Source organism: Myxocyprinus asiaticus, chromosome 38 (genome assembly GCF_019703515.2).
Source record: "Myxocyprinus asiaticus isolate MX2 ecotype Aquarium Trade chromosome 38, UBuf_Myxa_2, whole genome shotgun sequence".
Classification (NCBI taxonomy): domain Eukaryota; kingdom Metazoa; phylum Chordata; class Actinopteri; order Cypriniformes; family Catostomidae; genus Myxocyprinus; species Myxocyprinus asiaticus.
The window spans coordinates 22,118,354-22,144,388 of record NC_059381.1 but is presented as its reverse complement, the minus strand read 5'-3'; the positions used below and the strand labels follow the sequence as shown (position 1 = coordinate 22,144,388).

The following is a 26,035-nucleotide window of genomic DNA, read 5'->3' as shown; positions in this document are numbered from 1 at the left end:
TGAAATTGATGACTTTGACCAAATAATAAAGAAAAGCAGCCAATAAGTGCCCAACATAGATGGGAACTCCTTCAATACTGTTTAAAAAGCATCCCTGGGTGATACCTCAAAAAGTTGGTTGAGAAAATGTCAAGAGTACATTTCTGCAAATTCTAGGCAAAGGGTGAGTACTTTGAAGATGCTAAAATATAACACAGTTTTGATTTATTTTGGATTTTGTTTATTCACAACATAATTCCCATAGTTCCATTTGTTATTGCATAGTTTTGATGACTGATGACTATTATTCTAAAATGTGAAACACTTTTCACACATGTGAAAGTGTTTCAAAACGTTTGACCGGTAGTGTGTGTGTGTATAATTAATATATATATATTACACACACTCAATCACTGAGCACTTTATTAGGAACACTATGGTCCTAATAAAGTGCCTGACGTGGTCTTCTGCTGTTGTAGCCGTTCCATCTCAAGGTTCATTGTGTTGTGCATTGTGAGATGCTATTCTGCGTTACAGAAGAGTGGATATCTGAGTTACCGTAGCCTCTCTGTCAGCTTGAACCAGTCTGGCCATTCTCCTTTGACCTCTCTCATCAACAAGGCGTTTCCGTCCGCAGAACTGCCGCTCACTGGATGTAAACTCTAGAGACTGTTGTGTGTGAAATCCCAGGAGTTTAGTAGTTACAGAAATACTTAAACCAGCTCCTCTGGCACCAACAGTCATGCCACGGTCAATCACTGAGATAACATTTTCCCCCATTCTGATGGTTGATGTGAACATTAACTTTAGCTCCTGACCTGTATCTGCATTATTTTATGTATTGCACTACTGCCACACGATTGGCTGATTAGATAATCGCATTAATATGTAGGTGTACAGGTTTTCCTAATAAAGTGCTCTGTGTATATTTGGTCGCACCAATGGTCCACATACACACACAATTTGCTTTAAACTGAATTTTGTCATCAACCCTTCCTCCTGTCGATGAAAATACATGTAGGATCATAATAATCATAATAACAACAATCATAATTCTTGTTTTTCATTATTGTATTTTGTTCTTTTTTTTTTTTTTTTTTTTTTTCGCATCTTAACACTCTCCCATCCAATATGGGCAGCATTTCTAAGTGCAGACAACAGATGAACATGTTACTATAGTTGTAACTAAAGTTATACACTGCCTGGTCAAAAAAAAAAAAGTTGCCAAATAAGCAGATACTTAAGAACCTATGATTGGATCATTATTGCAGTGAATGAAATGTTTCATCTGGCAACAATTCTTTTAACCCTAACTGATGCAGTGTGTAGCTTCTCATTTCTTAACCATGTTGGAAGACGTATCCTGTGGTCGTGGAAATGTTACTGTGTTTCAGAAGGGGCAAATTAGTGGCCTGCATCAAGCAAAGAAAACGACTAAGGAGATTGCTGAAATCACTGGAATTGAGTTAAAAACTGTCGAACGAATTATTAAAACCTGGAAGGATAGTGGTGAAGCTTCGAGGAAGAAATGTGATCAGACTAAAATCTTGTATGATCGTGATCGGAGATCACTAAATGCTTGGTCACATTGTAAAAAATCGTCAGTAGAACACATTGCAATGTTTAATAGTGAAAGTGAGCGCATTTCCACACTCACAATGCGACGAGAACCTACAGGATTGGGACTAAACAGCTGTGTGACCACAAGAAAGCCACGTGTTTGTGAGGCTGCTGGGAAAAAACAACTTCAGTTTGTTAGGGAGCATAAAGATTGGACTGTGGATCAATGGAAAAGGTCATGTGGTTTGATGAGTCCAGATTTACTAGGGATGCACCGATACCACTTTTTCTCTTCTGATTCCAATATCGGAAATCTCAGTATCGGCCGATCCAGGTCCGATACCAGTGTTGTTGTTTTTTTTGCATAATCAGTTTAGAATATTTTACATTATTGTGTGGAACTAATTGGGTGTGCTCTTTAATATGTAAAGAAACGCAAACCACTAACTGCACATTATATCAATATAAATGTATAGCTTATTAAGAAAAACTTTATTGTTAACTAGTATACTGGATAATGTAGCAGCAAAATTACAGTATAAGTCATCAGTAGAAAAGAAGATTTTTTTCAGCTTGTATCTGGACTTTAAAGGATTTAGATCTCGTTTTTTGTTCAGTTTAGTTGTAAGACATCAGTACACTTTTCATTCACAGTTATTTTTTAGAACCCATTCAACTTAAATATTATTATCATTTGTAAACAAATGATAATAATATTATAATAGTAATATATAGTATATTACCTTTAACTTTTAAACCCTCACGCTTTTATTTTGACATTCTAAACTCTCCAGGAAGTCCTGTATGTGTCTGTTTGTAGGCAAGTTCACAGTAGTTTAATTAGCTGCTTATTCAAATTCTGGTAAAAAAAAAAAAAAAAGCACCTCCAGTGCCATTCTAAATGCATATTATAAGTGAACCGAACTATTGAGCATCTATATCTGAGATGTTGCTTGTGAGTAGCGCTCAAATATTGCGCACCCCGTGAAGGCTAAAAATAGACGCAAGTGTGTGTGTAAACGGAGCAGCGCCATTCACTGACGTGCTGGAGCTGCGTGTGCATTTGATATATTTACTTATAAAACACAGCCTTTTGTGATTCACAGAGCTATTGCATGTCTTCAAGTGGCTTTGAATAAAATGCATGAGTCAAATGAACTACTTTAATTGTGTTTTTATGTTCTTTTGTGTCATTTTTTGAGCTTAACAGTAACGAACATGACTAACATACAGTATCGGATTTGGATCGGGCTCGTCGGACCGATACCTGATCCGTCTAAAAGCTTCAGTATCGGAGCCGATACCGATCCAGGTATCGAATCGGTGCATCCCTAAGATTTACCCTATTCCAAAGTTATGGGCTTTGAAGTGCATGAAGCGATGCCCCCATCATGCATAGTGCCCACTGTACAAGCCTCTGGAGGCAGTGTTATGATCTGGAGTTGCTTCAAATGGTCAGGTGTAGGCTCAGCAATGTTATGTGGCAATAAAATGAAATCGGCTGACTACATGAATGTACTGAACGACCAGGTTATCCCATCAATGGATTTTTTCTTCCCTGATGGCACGGGCATATGCCAAGATTCATTGGGTTCAAATTGTGAAAGTGTGGTTCAGGAAGCATGAGAACTCATTTTCACACATGAATTGGCCACCACAGAGTCCTGAACTTAACCCCATTGAAAGTCTTTGGGATGTGCTGGAGAAGACATTATGGAGTGGTTCAATTCTCCCGTCATCAATTCAAGATCTCGGCCAAAAATTAATGCCACTCTGGACGGAAATAAATGTTGTGACTTTGCATAAGTTTTTCGAAACAATGCCACAATGAATGTCGCTAATCAAAGCAAAAAGGCGGTCTGACGAAATATTTTTTTTGTCCAGGCAGTGTAAATAACATAGCATCCATTGATTATTAGATGAATATGTTACTTACACGTGATAACGGAATATTTGAATTAGGGCCCCCGACCAAAGATTTTCCTAGTCGACTAGTAGTCGTTAGTTTAAGTCATTAATCGACTAGTTGTTGCACGTTTTTGATATTAATTTAATTACTTATTTTTTGGGGGGCATCAGAAAATGGTTAGAGTTCCAGGGCTGAGAAAGAATGTCAAGGAACATTGCTAACACTGTTCTACATTACAGAGAAATACTAAACTGTAATAAAGAGCCTTTAAAATATACATTTTACAAGCCCACGCACGAAGTGAGCCGCAGTGACACCGGCAAAAGCGGTAATGATTCTGAATGTCGGAAAAACCAACAAGGAGACTGTCTGAACATTTTGTTAATTTATAGACAGAAATGCACATTAGGGTTGTGCCGACAGATGATGATCTCTGGGACCGATGATGGTCAGAGTGTTCGCCAATAGCTGATGCCTTTGACGATGTCAAGATGATATTTGGCTCATTTTCCCATTAATGTATTAAATTATTATTATATTTAGGCTATTATTATTATCAAATTAATATTACAAACAATTTTCTCTGTGGCACACAGACATGCGCTTGAAGAAACACACTTTATTATATTAAGAACAGATGACCAGAAAAGCCGTCTATGCGCATATGACGCTGTGTGTACGGAAGCGTGCAGTCTTGTGGAACATGCGCATGTAAAAGGTTCTCAATCTTCGTTTCTGTCTTCTTAATTTACAAAAAAAATTTTTTTTTTGCAAGAACAGTATCGTCTATGAGTGCTGTAAATGACCTCAGACATCTCAGCTCAGGAGGTGCTTTGAGTTCAGTTCGCTTTTTCCACAGAGCAGTTCATTGTGACCAACCCTGCAGCCTATATATCTGTCATTAAAACATAAAATAATACAAAAACACGTTCACCTCGAATCAGATTATTATCATCATTATAATGATTATTTTTACATTTATAATTGTTTTTATGTCTTAATTTGTGTAAGTAATTTTCGACCTGCATGATTAGACAGATATGTGCCTGATGATAAATGGAAAGGTGGTTACTTAACATATACACTGGCGGCCAAAACTTTGGAATAATGTACAGATTTTGCTGTTTCGGAAGGAAATTGGTACTTTAATTCACCAAAGTGGCATTCAACTGATGACAAAGTATAGTCAGGACATTACTGATTTAAAAAACAGCACCATCACTATTTGAAAAAAGTCATTTTTGATCAAATCTAGACAGGCCCCATTTCCAGCAGCCATCACTCCAGTACCTTATCTTTGAGAAATCATGCTAAATTGCTAATTTGGTACTAGAAAATCACTTGCCATTATATCAAACACAGCTGAAAGCTATTTGGTTCATTAAATTAAGCTTAACATTGTCTTTGTGTTTGTTTTTGAGTTGCCACAGTATGCAATAGACTGGCATGTCTTAAGGTCAATATTAGGTCAAAAATGGCAACAAAAAAAAACAACTTTCTCTAGAAACTTGTCAGTCAATCATTGTTTTGAGGAATGAAGGCTATACAATGCTTGAAACTGCCCAAAAACTGAAGATTTCATACAAAGGTGTACACTACAGTTTTCAAAGACAAAGGACAACTGGCTCTAACAATGACAGAAAGAGACGTGGAAGGCCCAGATACAACTAACAAGAGGATAAGTACATCAGAGTCTCTAGTTTGAGAAATAGATGTCTCACATGTCCTCAGCTGACAGCTTCATTGAATTCTACCCTCTCAACACCAGTTTCATGTACAACAGTAAAGAGAAGACTCAGGGGTGCTGGCCTTATGGGAAGAAATGCAAAGAAAAAGCCACTTTTGAAACAGAAAAAACAAAAGTAAAGGTTAGCACTCTAACCTATGTGTATATAGTTATCCATATATATAATATATATATATATACACACACTATATTGCCAAAAGTATTCGCTCATCTGCCTTTAGACGCATATGAATTTAAGTGACATCCCATTCTTAATCCATAGGGTTTAATATGACGTCGGCCCACCCTTTGCAGCTATAACAGCTTCAACTCTTCTGGGAAGGCTTTCCACAAGGTTTAGGAGTGTGTTTATGGGAATTTTTGACCATTCTTCCAGAAGCGCATTTGTGAGGTCAGACACTGATGTTGGACGAGAAGGTCTGGCTCGCAGTCTTCGCTCTAATTCATCCCAAAGGTGCTCTATCGGGTTGAGGTCAGGACTCTGTACAGGCCAGTCAAGTTCTTCCACACCAAACTCGCTCATCCATGTCTTTATGGACCTTGCTTTGTGCACTGGTGTGCATTCATGTTGGAACAGGAAGGGGCCATCCCCAAACTGTTCCCACAAAGTTGGGAGCATGGAATTGTCCAAAATCTCCACCAAACTTCACAGTTGGCACAATGCAGTCAGACAAGTACCGTTCTCCTGGCAACCGCCAAACCCAGACTCGTCCATTAGATTGCCAGATGGAGAAGCGTGATTCGTCACTCCAGAGAACGCGTCTCAACTGCTCTAGAGTCCAGTGGCGGTGTGCTTTACACCACTGCATCCGATGCTTTGCTTTGCACTTGATGTATGGCTTGGATGCAGCTGCTCGGGCATGGAAACCCATTCCATGAAGCTCTCTACGCACTGTTCTTGAGCTAATCTGAAGGCCACATGATCTTTGGAGGTCTGTAGCGATTGACTCTGCAGAAAGTTGGCGACCTCTGCGCACTATGCGCCTCAGCATCCGCTGACCCCGTTCTGTCATTTTACGTGGCCTACCACTTCGTGGCTGAGTTGCTGTCATTCCCAATCGCTTCCACTTTGTTATAATACCACTGACAGTTAACTATGGAATATTTAGTAGCGAGGAAATTTCACGACTGGACTTATTGCACAGGTGGTATCATATCACAGTACCACGCTGGAATTCACTGAGCTCCTGAGAGCGGCCCATTCTTTCACAAATGTTTGTAGAAGCAGTCTGCATGCCTAGGTGCTTCATTTTATACACCTGTGGCCATGGAAGTGATTGGAACACCTGAATTCAATAATTTGGATGGGTGAGTGAATACTTTTGGCAATATAGTGTATATATGGATAGTTATATCCATATATGGATAGTTATATATGGATAGTTTTATATATATATATATATATATATATATATTAGTTATCCACCTGTGGCTTTGGTGTGCTGTCTGCCTTTCAAGCCTTTTACAACATTATGCTGTGCCATCCTAAAATGTACTGGGCAAAGAAACAGACATTGGACAACAGATAATTGGAAAAGAGTGTTATGGATCTTAAACCCATTGAGCTTTTGTGGGATCAGCTAGACTGTAAGGTGCGTGAGAAGTGCTCGACAATACAGCCACATCTATGACAAGTGCTACAGGAAGCATGGGGTGAAATGTCACCTGAGTATCTGGACAAACTGACAGCTAGACTGCCAAGGATCTGCAAAGCTGTCATTGCTGCATGTGGAGGATTTTTGATGAGAACTCTTTGAAGTAGTTTAAGTAGTTCTGAATTTTTTTTTCAAATTGTAATAGTAATTTTTAACGTTATTAATGTCCTGAATATACATTGTGATCAGTTGAATGACACTTTGGTGAATAAAAGTACCAATTTCTTTCCATAAGAGCAAAATCTGTACCTTATTCCAATCTTTTGGCTGCCAGTGTATATATTATTATTTGATCACTTATTTTAATTGCTTTTTCGTTTCGTTTGGAGTGCAGTTTCAATTTAGAAATGTATTTGATTTAAGTTTTTCATTTTTTAAATCAATTTAATTTTCAATGCAAAATCACTAAAGCAATCACCGATCCCTCAGCCAGTGTAATTGGATATTGATTTATATATATATATATATATATATATATAGTGGAGGAGGGAACAAAACGAATATATTCACACACATGATGTATTTTCCCGGACAACGAAATACATGACCGTCGAGAATGCACAGATGAAGTAGGTTCTTTGCCAGAGAGATGTTGCCCTTCACAACTGTTATAAAGCCATCTTTCAAAAAGTTGAACACACATTTTAATTGAACTTATTTTTTTTTCCAGTTTCATTTGAATTTTTAGTTAAATAAAAAATAAAATTCAAAGTTTGAAATCAAGGTGTCTTGCTTTGTGTAGGCTTAACCCTAACCCTGCTTAACGAAAGTACCCAAAGTACCACCTAGTGTCCAACCAGCAGTAATACCGGTGTTTGTTGGTTTGAACTTTAATAATTAATTACTGCATGGACCAGCCGTGTAAGAGTGACTTCGCCATTTCCCATGGAGTTTTTTTTCTGCGACCAATCAAAACTTGGTCGACCAAGACTCTTCTCATCGAGTAACGTTTGGTCGACTATTAGCGGGCAGCCCTAATTTGAATAATTTCCACTGCACAGTCTTTTCTGCACAGTTTATAATTAAAAAAACAACCTTATTAAATATATTTTCATCTGTATAAATAAAAATTTTAAATTTGTCTGTATGATTTTGGATAGCTATATTTTATTTGGTTATTTTTAATCAAGTTTTGATGTCATAAAGTAAACCACTACAGCCAGCATGAAATAAAACATTGCAGGAATGAAGGAAGCTGTAAACTGGCATCTCTCGCACTCTCTTTCTTGCTCGCCTGCTTGCACACTCTCTCTCCTAGCTCGTCAGTTCTCCCTGCGGTGGATTATGGGCAAGATAGCAGTACATCAGCTGTACACTCGAAATCAGAGTGCAGTGTGGGTAAGAATGAGTGAACTAATGTAGGGAACGAGATGTTCACTTAGAATTCGGACACCAATACAAAATGGCCAACACCTCAAAAAAATGCACTATATAGTGCTTAGGGGGTGGTTTCAGACAGCTTGTGAAGGTGAAATGCAGGCTTTTAGGTTATAGCAATGCTAATATGATACTTCAGTAATTTTTGGAATAATGTACTTGCAGCAGACCCCCAAACAGTGGTTTTCAGTTGGTTTGTTCATGTTAGACATTGTCCCATTAAAAAAGAACCTCTCCTGGATATTTGTCAGCTTTGACGTTGTATTAGTCAGTGTAAATGTTGGCAGTGACAAATGATGAAACTAATCTTGCACTCATAGTGGCTTCTGATTTCTCATTGAACAATCTGAGAACTCACTATAACTGGTTCCAGTGATGACATTATGAGATGAATTATTAGCCTAGTAGCTGAATGGCCTAAATTAAAGGTTGTGTTCTGTAGATGGGAAGCTGGATCATCTGGTTGGTTTTCCTACTGGTGCTAGGTTAAGGAAGTAAAGGTGCTAGGCAAAAATGATTTTTCTAAGAGACCGGTAGAGCTAGTTCACCTTTAGCTCATTAAAGCACAGTGTGTTTGTGTTTTCCCTTTTTCTAAAGAATTTCCTGTGGTTCTACAGAGGGATTTGAATACATGAGCTTATGTCCACTTTATGGTGTTTTGTTTTTTATTTGTGATTGAAAGAGCAGGATTAACTCTGGTAAGGCCATATCATCGGCAGAAGTAGTGGGTTTTATGGTTGATGTTTACTGAATGAGTGTGCCGTTGAACTTCAACGCATTGATTTACGCAGATGTTGTGAAATCACGACAGATCTCCTTGCTTTTATCCTGCCCTAACTCATCGAAATGTTTGGGGCTGTCCTCCTGAAATCCAAAAAAGGAAGGGATCTCTAGAAGGAAGGAAATTTCAGGATTGTGCCCACACACATTATAGACCATTATAGATACTATGGATGCATGTAGTAGAAAATGAAACTGTTGCTCTGTAATCATATCAAAGACTGTAAATCTTTTTAAAAAAACATCAGAATCAATCTCTGAAAGAACTTATAGAATTACAGAATCTTCTAGTAGACTGCTTTTCCGTAATGGTGAAATGAAAAATATAGGTGGAGGGTCCTGGCAATAAACATCTAAAAGGTTCAAATGACAGAATAGTGTGCTTTTAACACAAACATATCATGACAGCACTTTGATGCTGAATATAAGCCTTCACAAAAACAAATATTAGTCTAGGGATTCACCAATAAAAAGGTATGGACCCTTTTCACAGACCTGTTCTGACGCGTTTCCGCCTTCAACAACGTAAATGTAGCAATTTTTTTTTATATTTCCAATTTTATAAATATTTAATGTACATTTATAACATTGTACTTTGTATTATATTACCTTGGAATAAGTAAAAAAGTTAAAGTTACCATAGCTGCGATGAGGTTTCTAAAACAGCTGCTGAGGGGTGACACAAAATTTGGCCTGTTTCTCTCTTCTTACTGCTGTTATGCATCGCTGTATATTTTTATCTTCTTTTGCAAAGCTGTGAAAGTGTAATCGTTTGTTTTGGGTTTTTTTTTTTTGCTGTTGGAGCAAATCACTGATAATTGATAATCAGCCAATACCAATATTTGGCCAATACATTGGTGCATCTCTAATTGAGTGTATAGTTATCATTATCAGCAGACTCAGAGTACAGCAGTATTAAAGTTGCCATTTGTTGCAGACCTATATAATCATCCAGCAGTAACTACCATAGTGATGAGGTTTATTTAACATTCTGATCAAAATACCATCCAACGCCTTTCTTTTGTCTGAGGTAGAAATGAGCACACTAACAATCAGCTTTTAATTATTGCAATAATCTCTTTAATCTACCCTTTAATTCCTTAAATATTCCTGCTCTACCACACAAGTAATCCTGTGATGACATCATTCATTTAACCTTGAAAGTTTGACTAATTGCACTTGTAGATCAGTTGAAGTGGAGAAACCTTCAGAGCTGCGCAGTCTGTAGTTGTTCTTTCCGCTCCCACTCTATTCCATTGTCTTGGATCCCAGCTGTCCGAGCATGTCAGTTCTCGTTTCCAGAGAGCCTCTTGAAGGCCTCATCTCACTCCGGCAGCCACTCCTCCAGACAAACCCAGACACGTTGCTTCCTGTATGTGTCCTGGACTTTGTAATAAACCCAAATCATTTTGGGTTTTTTCTCCTCTGTCTCTCGCTCTCCTTTATCACTGTACTTCCGGGAATTTGCTCAACTTCCTGTTGTGCAGCAGGCTTTGAGGAAGCTGCTTTTCTCAGCTCGGACCCCTGGAGAGATCTGCATGTGGGTCTTATTTTTAGGCCAATACCTCCTGGCCTCTGAAATCCTCCTCGGGGTTATTCATCTGCGGCTATCAACGCCGGGCTTTGGCTTTGAAACCAGCATGGAATATCTGTCTTCACCTTCGTCATGAGCCTTTGATGAGGTTAAACTCCTCACAGCGGAAAAGGAGTCATTATTCTAAACAACCACATTTTGCAGTTGTAATGTTTCTCAAAATAAGGCAGGTCTCCCTCTGTTGTATCTGATAAGTCTAGGCTTTTCTCTGTTAGGTGTTAATTACGCAAGGTTTATCATGGTATGCAAAATGTTTTCTGCCTTGCCTTATGTGTTTTAAGGTCATCTCTGAGGTGTGACTGATATCGATGCTTTGTTTTATTGTCAGCTTGATGTCAGGTTTTTCATTGGGGTTTGTAAGGGAAGGGGTAACCTGGTCAGTTACCATATATGTAAAGGTAATGACAGGACTTTTTTTTTTACTAGTTATTCCAAATGATAATTTAATAGACAAAGAGGTCTTTCACATCTTGGACCATCAAAGGTCTGAATCACCCAGCCAAAAGAGGCAAAATATTATCTAATTTAAATTCCCTGTCTGCAGATATAGGGGAACTTCAACTGTGTGATCGATCCTTATCTGGATAGATCCACTAAACGGTCCCCATCATGTAAAGGCTTAAATATACTTCATATGAAATCGAAGAACAAACTGGTGACGTCATTTAGAACAAAATCTGTCTAAAAAGACTGTGTTTTTGCATTCATTTCAGAGGTTCGTAAAAGCTCACTTTAAGGAAAACTTCTAACCAACTGCTTAACACCTTACTGCCATTGGTCCACATCATCGGTAGGTATTACCTGGAGCTCCACCTATCTTGATGCTGACAGCTCATTCTGTTTGTTGTTCAGTCAGTCAAAATCAGTCAACAAGAACACTGAGTAGAGTTATCAGCAAGCTGGTGCAAATTTACCTACATCTTTATGATAGTTCATTTGGAGAAATTTTCCAAGACCATGTCATGCAATTTTGTTTTTTGTTTTTTTGGATTTTTCCCCTTTTTCACCCAATTTGGAATGCCCAATTCCCAGTGCGCTTTTAAGTCCTCGTGGTCGCGTAGTGATTCGCCTCAATCCGGGTGGCGGAGGATGAGTCCCAGTTGCCTCCGCGTCTGAGACCCGCGCATCTTATCACGTGGCTAGTTGAGCGCGTTGCCACAGAGACATAGTGCGTGTGGGGCTTCACGCCATCCACCGCGGCATCCGTGCTCAACTCATCACGCGCCCCACTGAGAACGAACCACATTATAGCGACCGCAAGGAGGTTACCCCATGTGAGACTACCCTCCCTAGCAACCGGGCCAATTTGGTTGCTTAGGAGACCTGGCTGGAGTCACTCAGCACGCCCTGGGATTCGAACTAGCAAACTAGCGAACTCCAGGGGTGGTAGCCAGCGACTTTTACAACGGAGTTACCCAGGCCCCCTTTGTTTGTTTTATTAGTGTATAAAAGGAATCAAATCTACTAAAATTCTCTCAAGTGCCCATTCACTAATGTGCCATCTGCAGTGAAAGCCATTTACACATCTGCCCAAAGTAAGCCTATCATCAGTCTTTATTCTGCACAATAACACTTATACACTGTTCTTTAGTGGTGCACTGATCAGGAAATTTGAGGCAGATACCAATTTTTCTTTTAACACTAAGATTTGCCGATACAGATTTTTTTTTTAAAGTGACCTTTGCCACACTTTAAGTTATATTGTGCAGTTATGTTTATGCCCCACACAGTAAAAGTATGGTAACACTTTACAAAAAGGTTCCATTTGTTAACATTAACAAAATTTCTGTAGTTAACATGAACTAATGAACTTCATGTTAGTTACAACATATACTAAAACATTTTTAAAATCAAAAGTTGTATTAGTTAACATTAATACACTATGAACTAACAATGAACAATTGTAATTTTATTAACTATTACAATTAATAAAGGCTGTAAAAATATATTGTTCATTGTTTGTTCATGATACCTAATGCATTAACTGTTAAAGAAATGAAACCTTTTTATTAAGTGTTACCAAATTTACATTTAAATTACATTAATTGTGAATTGCTAACATTTATTTTGAAACATTTATGAATAGTTCTGTTGTCAAAAGGTCATTGTGAGAGCTTGTAAGCAGTAAAAACCATGAGTGCATCTCACACACAGCAGAGATACGTTCAAAAATATGAAAAATATATCAGTTACAAGCTAAAACTGCTCCAGTGAGAAATCATTAATATATATGATTTGATTACTGTCTTTGGCATTTTGCTGTTACACAAATCACTAATTAAGCAAATGCATGAAGACGCGGTGCCGTTATGGTTAAAATGTTATTGCTGTGATTAGTGGTAATCGATGAGATATTAAGAGCACCTGGAGAGTAGTGCCCGACCGATATGTCGGTCGGCCGATATTAGCCTTTCACGATATATTGTATCGGCGTATATGTTTACTGAGATGCGCAGATATGAAAACTTTTTTTCAGAACATATAATGCAGAAAACAATGCTTTAGAATTGGTGTCATAACGTAGTTTGTCCAGCAGAGTGCGCTCCATCTCCATTGTTTACAGAGCTGACTCTGAACTTACGGTGGCTCTGCAGACAGGGTGGAGTTAATTGGTGTCTTCTTGGTAAGCTGCTAACTAGTCTGTAAAATACATACTGGAAAGTTAATAAACAATGACCCCATAATTTTCCCTTTTCAATATAATTAATATAACATTAACCCTGTCCCTGACAACCATGTCACAAGTTTATCACATCTGTTTGCTGTTAGCCAGCTATAGTTTGTCAGTGCGGTCAGTAATGTAGCACATTGAAAGGTAAACATCAGAGCATCTTTTTGCAACTCAGCAGACAATGGTGTGGTGGTGGATTGTGTCTTAGTGTTGATTTCACGCTATGTTGTTACCTAGTTGGTGAGACGCAATGCTGGAAAGTAAATAAAGTCCATCTTTTACAACGAGCTTATAGCTAACTAGTTAACCACGTAGCTACTTTCATAGCTTGTCAGTTGAGTGGAAGCTAATGTGTAAACATGTATTCACCAAACTGTTCTGTTCAGGATTTGCATTTGGTACCCCCTTCAACTGAACAATTCCAGTCATGTTATTTATAAAATGTAATATTTAAAAGTCTGGTTTTCCACCGTTGGAAGTTTCCCCATAACTTGTATAGCAGAATATGGTGTAACACCGCTGCCGCTGTGTTTCTCTTGTCTTGGCAGGTGTAAATGCTTCTTGTTTTACAATCTGCCCCTTATTGACTGGCAGTATTAATATTGTCAGCATTTGACTGATATTAAACAGCACTGATGTTTATTTAGCTAGTTATTGTATTTTTATTTATTCTTTATTTAAATGGTCAGCAACTGACTGATACTGAACATACAGTACTGATGTTTATGAAGCTATTTATTGTATTGTTATTTATTTTCTCAGTGTTCATTTCCAGAATTTGTTGACAATGTATAATAATGTCAAATATTCTTTGATAAAAATATTTAAGAAAGCAGCTTTCTGAGTACCTTTGCATAGTCCTATCGGTGAACAATCCACATAGAAAAGGTCTGTTTTCATTCCAGCTCAAAAATTAACTATATCAGCCACCATATCGGTAATCGGTGAATTTTCCCTCTCTAAAATCGGTATCAGTATCAGTCTCAAAAATCCCATATCAGTCGGGCTCTACTGGAGAGCGCGCATGTTTGATTGATACCGCGAGTGAGCATATTGAAGGGAGTGAAGCTGAAAGTGCTCAAACAGTCTCTATCTCTCAAAACAACATCTGATTGTCACAACTCACGTTACATCACATATACTAAGATTTGTATATGCATGTTTATTTGTTGTTTAATTTATTTTTATACCTGTTTGCAGTCTCTTTATCGTCTCCCTGCTCACAGTGCAGTGAGTCAGAATTACTACCGTAATGTCTCTAGAAAATGGGCAACTTAATATTCATACACGTGTAATTTCACACATTTTAAAAAATAAAATGGCATATTCATCTGAATAACAAAATGTTTGAAAGTACAAATTCATGAATACTTAGAATTGCCAACAACTCACCCTCCAGAGGCCACACTGTCATGCATCATGGGCTGAGAAAGCACTCATTCATTAGAGTAGCAGTGTATGTGTGATTCCCTGCGTGCTGCAAAAAAGATCAGCCCTGATTCTAGGCAAGATCGGCTGATCACCGATCACAGACTTAATATCGATCGGTGCACCCCTACTGATCTTTTCAGCTGTATCAGTGTCATCATAAATTAAAATAACAGTGTAATCTGCGCATATTAGGGCCGCATATAGCGTGTTATTGCATTAGCGCCATTAATTCAAAATGTAAACAAGACAAATTAAACATTTTCTACTGCATATATATTACTTAAATCAACATTGAGTGGTTAAAACAGCTTCTTTTACTGACCTCATGTGAATTCTACTCAGAATGAGGCATAAAAGTCATTGATAACACATTTTAATGTCACCTTAGTTTAGGTTTTACATGTAGCATCCTCATATTTTAATGTACTTTTAAACGCCTCCCATGTTGGTGTGCCGGGTGTCTGAATGTTCGCAAATAGTACACTGTTGCTCGGCTGTTTAGAACTTCTTTTTACCTATGAACAAAGAACAAATCAGAACTTTTCTGGAAGTATATTGAGGCCTTAACTCGAGAATTTTTTAATGCATACCTTAATAACTCTTATTTTGTGGCTGATAGAGAACTGTTTTCATTTGCACTTCCGTAATTTTACACAGGTATTGATTACTTTTTAATAGATTGAAATGTTATGCCTAATCTATAAAATGACATGATATGCTAATTTCTGATAATTCTCCTCTTATATTTGAGCTCAGTTTAAGTGACATTAACTCCCACCCGGTGTGGAGAATGGATCCTCTCTATGACCCTAAATTTTGTGATTATACGCACACACATACAATTTTTTTCTTTGAGGCTAATCAAGGTTTCCTGAGTCTTAATTCGCCCTCTTGCAGAATAAGGCCTTAAAAAGGTCTTAAATTGGAGCAACAAGTCTTAAATTCATAAGGTCATGGCATTAAATGTTGTATGAGGGATTGTTTTCTCATTACGGGATTGTTTTCTCGTTGCGTTTAAGTAGGGTGACCAGACATCCCATTTTAAAGAGGTGTGTCCTGGTGTCTCGACAATTCTCTAAACAATGTAATATGTCCCGGTTTCAGCTGGTAGGCTCACTGATTTTTTTCTAATTACATTTCATGTACTGATTTTCCTTCTCGCTATTGTCTTTGGTATCATTTGCAGAGAAGAGAAGCAATTTCGATGCGTCGCACGTTGATTTGACGTTACTTTCATTCTAGTCTTTCAGCAAATCCGCTGAAATGTATCTGGTTACCATGGCAATGACGTCATGCGCTTGGCGTGCACTCGTTGTCATCCTGTCAGTCAGCGCAAGTAGAAATGCACCAGTAAAAAAAAATACGTTTTCAACAATGAGCTGAAAGAAGCCAATCCATTTCTTCGTGCAACACGTGAATATGTAAGCGAGTATTTTTCTGACAATGTTAATGTTCATTTTCTCTGTGAGCAGCATGGAGGTAAATCAGATAATGTCACATTCCGACAGCTACACTGCACTTTTTACATATTACAAGCACTTATCTGTTGAGATGTGGGGGTTGTATTTTGAATTTTAGGTTCCAATGTTGTGAATTAAATTAAAATGTGTACCTGACATGACAAGCCATTTCATAATTACACATGCAGTATGATACATCATATGGATAGGATAGGCTACATGGAATTTGTACATTTAAAAAACCTAAAATGTGGTTAAATCGTGAAAACTGAATCTAAAATAAAATCTCAATTTTCACAAACTATATAGCCTATACAGTTAAGTGCAGAAGTTTGCATACCCCTTTTGTTTTTATAAGTTTCCACACCCCTTTCAGAATGTATACAAATAGCCTATACGAGATCAAAGATGATTTTTATGTAGTACTGCCCTTCAAAAGCTACATAACACAAAATGTGCTCTTATTTACACAAATCATCCTGTTCAAATGTGTTACCTTCTTGAGCATCAGTAATTATTTGCACCTTTTGTAATAGTTGTGTATGAGTCAATGCAATTTTTATGATCCCACATTTAAAAAAAAGAATGCTGTCAATAAGTGACACAGCAGTGTCGTAGAGGAATATAGCTGATACCATAGGTCTGATCACAAGGTAAAAGTTATATCCACATTCTGATGGATGGGAGCAGAGGTATTCAAGCCTTAAGAGACCTTTTGAAAAATGAGTTAAAAAGTAATGGAGATCTGTTGAATTGTAATTATTTTTGACTGTTTTGGTTTGTGAATGGCGCTTGGTCTTTGCTCTGTGCAAGTTTCTGTTGTAAACAATGACGCGCTTCCTGCCTCCTCCACGTGACGCGTGACCTTAACAACGAGCTTACGTCATCCCTCTCATGAGCACACTTCACAAAGATGTACAGAAGTGAACATTTGTAGTTAAAAAGTATATAAGTATTGTTTTGTTTCTAAAAATAATCAATTGTTTGCATTCAGAAGAACTTTATTTGTCGCCTGGAGTCGTGTGGATCATTTTGATGCACCCTAAATATGCATTTTGGACCATCAAAAAATGGAGGACATTCACTTGCATTGTTTAGAGGAGGAGGCCTGAAATGAAATCCTAAAAGTCTTAAATTCTATTTTGATGAAGAAAAACTTGGATATATCTTGGATGGCCCGAGGGTGAGTAAATTATCAGCAAATTTTCATTTTTGGGTGAACTATGCCTTTAAAAACCTCATCTGTTCAGGAGAACATTTCACTCGCTTTTACAGCCACACAGTGGACATTTCACTCGGAACTGCCCTGAGACATGTAATGAACCACGTAATTTTATTTTGCAAAAATGATGCCACAGTCCCCTAATGTTCATTGCATGGGAGAAGGCACTCACAAATTGCGATGTCAGAGCACCCAGCCCATTGAGTCATAGAGAAAGATTCAAATGAAGCTTTAAAAAAGTTAGTAATGTTGTTGGTTTTGTGAATTTGTTTTCTGAGATTTGCCACCAAATCTTGCTGTTGAGCAGATGAATTCAATAAAATTCATAATATTTAATCAGATTCCATTATTTTTATTATTTGTATCATTGTAATTTCTGGTTTTATAGTTATTAGTATAATTAATAGTTGCCTAACAACAACAACAACAACAATAATAATTCAGCAAATAGGGATTATAAATTCATTGATATTAGTTAAATGTGAAGGAAAGTGTTAAATGACATGTACACATTTAATTACAAAAGCCGTTTGTTTTATATACACTACCGGTCAAAAGTTTTGAAACACTCATTTTTTATTATAATTTATTTATTTTATTTTTTTCACATTTTAGAATAATAGTGGAGTCATCAAAACTATGCAATAACATAAATGGAACTATGGGAATTATGTTGTGAATAAACAAAATCCAAAATCAAAATTGTGTTATTTTAGCATCTTCAAAGTAGTCACCCTTTGCCTAGAATTTTCAGAAATGTACTCTTGACATTTTCTCAACCAACTTCATGAGGTATCACCCTGGGATGCTTTTTAAACAGTACTGGAGGAGTTCCCATCTATGTTGGGCACTTATTGGCTGCTTTTCTTTATTATTTGGTCCAAGTCATCAATTTCAAAAATGTTTTTTTTTTTTATTTTATTTTTTTTAATTAAATTTTAGTTTTATAATGAAATAAATTTATATGGTGGCACAGTTATATTTTTGTCTACAAAACTAATTTCAAACATTTAAGCATACGCCTTCAGATCAAAAGAGTTTTAAGATCATGAGAAACATTTCAGTCAAGTGTTTCAAAACTTTTGACCGGTAGTGTATTTATAGTTGTATTTTATATATATATATATATATATATATATATATATATATATATATATATATATATATATATATAATATATACACAGTGCCTTGCAAAAGTATTCAGACCCCTGACCAATTCTCTCATATTACTGATTTGCAAATGGTACACTGAAATTTCATTCTGATTGATATTTTATTTTAAAACACTGAAACTCAAAATCAGTTATTGTAAGGTGACATTGTTTTTTTTGTTGGGAAATATTTTTATGAAAATTAAAAAAACTGAAATATCTTGCTTGCATAGGTATTCAATCCCCACACATTAATATTTGTTCGAGCCACCTTTTGCTGCAATAAATGCTTTAAGTATTTTGGGGTACATATGTACCAGCTTTGCACACAGTGACGAAGTGATTTTGGCCCATTCTTCTTGGCAGATTTGCTCCATGTTGTTTAGGTTGGTTGGGTGATGCTTGTGGACTGCAATTTTCAAGTAGTGCCACAGATTCTCAATAGGATTGAGATCAGGACTTTGACTGGGCCACTTTAGGACATTTATCTTTTTTTCTTGAGCCATTCCAATGTTGCTTTGGCCTTGTGCTTGGGATCATTGTCACGTTGGGGGGGGGGGGGGGATTTTTTCCCTTTTTCACCCAATTTCCCAATGCGCTTTTAAGTCCTCATGGTCGCGTAGTGATTTGCCTCAATCCGGGTGGCGGAGGACAAATCTCAGTTGCCTCCACGTCTGCGACCGTCAACCCACGCATCTTATCACGTGGCTTGTTGAGCGCATTGCCACAGGGAGACTTCATGCCATCCACCACAGCATCCACGCTCAACTCACCATGCGCCCCACCAAGAACAAACCACATTATAGCGACCATGTGACTCTACCCTCCCTAGCAACCGGGCCAATTTGGTTGCTTAGGAGACCTGGCTGGAGTCACTCAGCACGCCCTGGGATTCGAACTAGCGAACTCCAGATGTGGTAGCCAGCGTCTTTTACCACTGAGCTACCCAGGCCCTTTTTTTTTAGCGGACTGAAGCAGGTCCTCTTGCAGTATTTCCCTATATTTTGCTCCATCCATTCTTTCTTCAAGTCTAACAAGATGCCCAGTCCCTGCAGATGAGAAGCATTCTCACAGCATGATGCTGCCACCACCATACTTCACTGTAGGGATGGTGTGTCTTGAGGCATAGGAAGTGTTAGGTTTGCTTCACACATAGCTCTATCTTGGTCTCATCTGACCACAAAATCATCTTCCACATCGCAGCTGGGTCACTCACATGCTTTCTGGCAAACTCCAGATGTGCTTTCAGATGGTACTTTTTGAGTAACGGCTTCTTTCTTGCTACACTCCCATACAGGCCAGCGTTATGCAGTGCTCTTGTTATGGTCGACTGGTGCACCATTACTCCACTCCCAGCCATTGAACTCTGTAGCTCCTTCAAAGTGATTGTTGGCCTCTGTGGCTTCTCTCACAAGTCTTCTTTTTGTTAGAGTGCTGAGTTTTGAGGGACGGCCTTTTCTTGGCAGTGCCTGGGTGGTGTGGTGCAGCTTCCACTTCCTGATTATTGAGCCAATTGAGCCAACTGTGCTCACTGAGATATCGAAACATTTGGATATTATTTTGTACCCTTTCCCTAATCTATGCATTTTTATTACTTTATCTCTAACTTCTGTGGAATGCTCTTTGGTCTTCATTTTCCTTCAGATTCACAGCCTGACCAGTGATCCTTCATCCTTTAATGATTCACAAGTGGATGCTAATGGTAAAAAATAAGTGTCCTTGTTAGAGCATTTTCTTTCATCGGTGTAACCTGGCAGCTTCCACAGCACGGGTTGAATATTATGCAAGCAAGACTTTTTATTTTATTTTTTATTTTATATTTCCCAACATAAAACCAATGTCACCTAACAATAATTGATTTTGAGTTCCAGTGTTTTAAAATAAAATATCAAACGGAATGAAATTTCATTGAACCATTTGTAATTCAGTAATATGAGATAATTGGTCAGGGGTCTGAATACTTTTGCAAGGCAATGTGTGTGTGTGTGTGTATGTATATGTGTGTGTATGTGTATGTGTATATATATATATATATATATATATATATATATATATATATATATATATATATATATATATATATACACACACATACATACATACATACATACATATACATGTATATATATATTTGCAACGTGAATTATCATTTTTGACTTAATAACTGACCAATCTGTAGAAGTACCAGGCATATAGAATAAAGTTTTGGACAAAAACCATCAGTGTTTCACACTTCGTGCTCATAGTTTTGAATGATACATCACATTCAGTCAGGCGGTCACATATGGTCTTGTCACACAAATATTTCAATGCATCCAAAGCTCAGATCAGATCTGAATTTCCACCTCTGCAGATGGTCGGAACTCCACACAGCCACTGTGCAACACTCCATTTGAAATGACTGACCTCTAGTCTGTCATCTGTTGTTTGTCGGATGCAGAATTGCCTTGTAGAATGAGGTAAACACTACAGAGACAATTTGTCATATCTACAATAGTCAAGCAAGTCTTTCAATCCAAAATACTTGCATACCCACTTCTTTTTTCTGACAGGAGAGTATGTGCTATCTGTGTTTTTCCTTGGCTACATCATCCACAGTTTTATCCAAAACTTCTGTTACAGTTTACTGTGATAAATGTTAGTAAGGGTGTTGATGTGTAGATGTGAAAAGTCTTGTAATTGATGCTGGTGCAGGGAAGTATGGGTTAAATCTTTCCCATGTCAGCGCTGTTCAGAATATCACAGATGTTTAGCCATTTGAATTGATTTAATTGCTCCATAGTGCTTTAAAATAAAAAATTATCATATAGAATTAAAATGTTGCATGCACCATGATATCGAGGGAAGCCCAATTTAACATATGAGCTCATATGTCATTGGTGATTTGATCTATGCATTGATCCTGATCGATGGATCGTTACACCCCTAAAAATGGCCATTTTCAAAATTATAAATGAATTAAAAAATGCATATGCACCATTGAAACTAAAACTGAAAACCAATATACAATACAAAATAAAATAAAAAGTTACATTTTCAAAAGCATAATAACCCTGATCTAAAATAGAATATACCAATCTTTATGCCAAAATCCTTTAATCGTTTGGATTCTATCATTCTCCTTTTCTTGTGGGATTATAAAAAGTCATAGGAATAAGAAGGCATATCTTTTAAATCCAAACAAGAGGGGGGACTGGCCCTTCCAGATTTTCGCCTCTACTATTGGCCATCTAATTTAAGAATTGCCTCTATTTGGCTAATCAACTTTGTTGATTCACCCTGCTGGCAGATGATCTCGGAGCAGTGATTTTGTCTCCAGAGACAATAGAAAAACATTGTTACATAGTAACAAACATAGTCTACAGTGCCATTGCCATTATACAAATTACAATTTGAATATGAAAACTGGGTAAAAGGATAATTTTACCTAAAATCTTTGTCTTCTAATTTCTATTGCTGGGAATTCATCATTTCCACCTTCATGGCTGGATAGGAGTTTTCTACAGTGGAAGGACCTTGGTATAAGTACTATTGGTGATCTTTACATGAATGGGATACTTGCCTCTACACAATTACAAGAAATCTTTGAACTCCCCATTAGTAATTTTTTAGGTTTCTTCATCTCAGAATCTACATCCGCACACATTTACCCACATTTGAAAATGATGAACCTACATAACAGATGTTTTGAGATATGTTGGGTTTCCAAAAGTCGACTTTCATCAATCTATGATATATTACAATTCATCACACAGTTTCTGTTTGATTTGAAAGAACAGGCGAAGAGTTGTAACACTTTTGTGAATGTTTTTTATTATTAGTGTTATCAGTGTGTTTTTGTATTCTGAGTTGACGGAAAATTAGTCTGTTGCAATCCTGCTTTTCCAATAAAAATCTTATTTGACAAAAGAAAGGTCAAATTTTTAAGTGCAAAAGGAAGTGATGTAATTCCATAAACTTACTGTGGTAAACCCTTTGGTTTTATGAAAAATTTATGAAATTATGTAATTAACCAGTTACCAGCATTATAAAAGAAGGTTTTCACTCCAGTTGAAAGAGACTTTGTTCCCTTTGCATTTTCTTTTTCGTTTCTTGAACAAGTGTGTGAGAGTTGGTAGGAATATGTGTCAACTATACCACAGACCTATCGATCACTTTGAGTCTTGAAATTCTGAGTTTCTGTAGATGATTGCCATCAGTTGACTAAGGGCACCCTCAGCACACTGACATACGGATACAATCCAGACTGCAGGGACAGACACATCACGTGGACAAATGTGAACGTGGTGGCATTAACGCTGTCATTAAACTGCGATGCTCCAGACAATAGACAGTCTGTTCTTGTTGATGTGATCACCTCATTGACTAACAGGCTGTGCTCAGACTGTGAGCTCACAGAGAAGGACAGGCAACAATTGATGCACTGTTCTTCAGTCAACACAGAGAGAGCTGAATATATCTCAGACCAGTCAAGAGAAATCCCCATTTTCAAACATGCTTCGTTCTCTTACTGTGACCTGATCTCCATCAGTTTCCACTTTTTACCTGCCTGCAGTGTGTCCTGTGACCGAATCTGCAGCATTACACATCTTCCCTTCCTAACCCCTGCATCTTTTCTCTTTTCAGATCATCACTGCTCTTTTTCACTGTCTCTTCCTTTTTTCTACATCTGTTCATCTCTTTCTGTCTCACTGCATGTCTGCTTGGTGTGAGAATCAGATGGCGACAGTCCAATCCAATCAGAATCACTTGAGCTCTGACAAGGATATTATTAAAGCAGTACTCTGCAAACCTTCCATCTGTGCATTTAGGTTCAACCTTCATAACCATTCCCAGGTGAAGAATGGGGTTCTGGATAAGTTTAGGTAAATACCTCAGCCTAAACAAATTTTGTTTTTTGTTTTTTTGCTTTCTCTTTGCAGTCTCACTCTGAGTCTAAGCCCACGGTGCGCTCTAACATGCCCCACTCCACGGCGGACGAGCAGCCACACATCGGCTGCTACAGGCTCCTGAAAACCATTGGCAAAGGCAACTTCGCTAAGGTCAAACTGGCCAAGCACGTCCTCACTGGAAAAGAGGTGAGGAGTCTGTGTGTCAACCCCCCCTCCCCCAAAAAGCCTGTGACAAAATTGTCAGACAACGTGATGCGACAAAAGGCAAACTGTATGTTGCTTAAGTGGAACATGATTTTTATGATGATGGAATTGTCTATTTTACCGATTATGACGATTAATTGTCATACAAATTGTCATACTTAAGGTTTATGTGTCCTTCATACACCTTAAGAAGTCATTTATTCATATTTAACTTGGAATCATATAATCAAATAAGGGATGTTATTTTCTTTAAGGCTTTAAAAACGAATTATCTCAGAAATTTACTTGGACCATTTTACATTTCAATTTTTTTTGGAACCCAGCCAACCTGAATAGCTTATTATTATATTATACAATAGTAAAATATTTGTCCTAAGTCATTTTTTAAAGGGTTAGTTCACCCAAAAATGAAAATCCTCTCATACTTACATTTAAGCCATCCCAGATGTGTGACTTTAATTCTTCAGCAGAACCGAAGTGAAGATTTTAAGCACATTTCAGCTGTTTTTGCCCATACAGTGGAAGTACATAGGTGCCATCAGTCTGCTGGCTATTTGACGGGCCATAAGGCATATTTAGGCAGCAAAGAAGTAATCCACATGACTCTAGTCGATCAATTAGTGCCTTCTGAAGCAAATCGATAGGTTTGTTTAAAAAATACATAGATAATTAAAACTTTAAAAAATCACTTCCTGCCAGAAGCCAATGCATTGGAGACGTATGCGCAATGGCACATTCATGCGAGAAGTCAGAAGCACGCACTTTGGATGCAACAGAGGAACGAGAGTTCGGTCATTTCAAACAGCAACCGGAAGCAGCAATTTAAAGTTAAATACGTTTTAGTTATCGATTTGTTTCTTACACCATCCTATCGATTTGTTTCAGAAGACATTAATTGATTGACTGGAGACGTGTGGATTACTTTTATGCTGCCTAAATATGACTTTTGGACCGTCAGATAGCCAGCAGACTGATGGCACCTTTATACTTCCATTGTATGGACAAAAAGATCTGACATGTGCTTAAAATCTTCACTTCGGTTCTGCTGAAAAAGGAAAGTCATAACATCTGGGATGGCTTAAAGGTAAGCAAATCATGAGAGGATTTACATTTTTGGGTGAACTAACCCTTTAATGCTCTTCAATTAAATCCACAAGCTCTTAGTTGGTGCGAAAGAAGACCTTTGTGATTCTGTGTTTCTTGGAGTAAAGAAACATATTTACAATCATCTCCACAAAAATAGAGTAAGCAGGCCTCTCCTGTTCTGTTACTGCGCGTTATTTATTTGTTTGGATTTTCTCCCCAATTTGGAATGCCCAATTCCCAATGCGCTCTAAGTCCTCGTGGTGGCGTAGTGACTCGAATCTCAGTTGCCTCCACATCTGAGACCGGCAATCCATGCATCTTATCACGTGGCTTGTTGAGACCTAGCACGTGTGGAGGCTCACGCTATTTTCCATGGCGTCCATGCACAACTCATCACGTGCCCCACTGAGAGGGAGAATTACATTATAGCTACCACAAGGAGGTTAACCCAACGTGACTCTACCCACCCTAGCAACCGGGCCAATTGGTTGCTTAGGAAGCCTGACTGGAGTCACTCAGCACGCCCTAGATTCGAACTTGTGACTCCAGTTGTGGTAGTCAGCGTCTTTACTTGCTGAGCTACCCAGGCCCCGATATTGCATGTTATTAACACTGTGTGTATAACACTCAGTGACCAAGAATATTTGCCATTACGCAAACTTGAATTTAAGTGAAACCTGTGCACTTTGCGTTTACAATCAAAATCCTCGTGGGATTTTGCCATGAACCTTCACAGACGGCACGCATATCAGAGCGCTTCAGAAGTGGTTAAACTTAACGTGCTCTTAAGGAGCTGATCTGAGTGTGGTCCGTTGTGCGGATCAGAGAGACAAGTTCATCTGGAGAGTTTGCATAATGCTGGTAAATTAGACAAAAGCACGCCATTCCTGGCATTTCCATATTCACTTAAAATTAACTTATTTGGGTAGTAAATTGTGATTGAAATTTTAAGTGCAAAATAATCTAATTTTTCTGAAATAATCACGATAAGACAATTATTTAATAATTGTGACAGGCCTAGACGGCATGCCAATTTGCGTACTTAACCATGCTTTGAAAATATGTACCTCACTGGTGATTGAAATGTACATAACATGTTATCCACATACGGAGGTGGTCGAAAACACGTTACCACATCAGGCTCGTAGTGTAAACGCTTATCTGATCGAATGCGTTCAAACGCACCTGTCATTCACCTTCACACCTATCAATCAACTGCTGCGACAAAACAAGAGCTTTAAACTTTGAGGGTAATGTGCGGCTTTAAAAGGAAATAACCATCCGACTGGAAAATTTGAGAATGCATCACCCAATG

At 37.8% G+C, this 26,035-nt stretch overlaps 1 protein-coding gene across 13 annotated transcripts in view; it reads left to right on the top strand.

The window, feature by feature from the left end:
- LOC127429065 (serine/threonine-protein kinase MARK2-like) overlaps positions 1-26,035 on the top strand; it is a 58,018-nt gene that overhangs the window by 6,322 nt on the left and 25,661 nt on the right. For all 13 annotated transcript variants that reach the window (XM_051677836.1, XM_051677837.1, XM_051677832.1 and 10 more), the window contains exon 2: positions 23,461-23,616. In XM_051677836.1, coding sequence (XP_051533796.1) covers positions 23,461-23,616 — 156 coding nt within the window. The remainder of the gene's footprint in view (positions 1-23,460; positions 23,617-26,035) is intronic.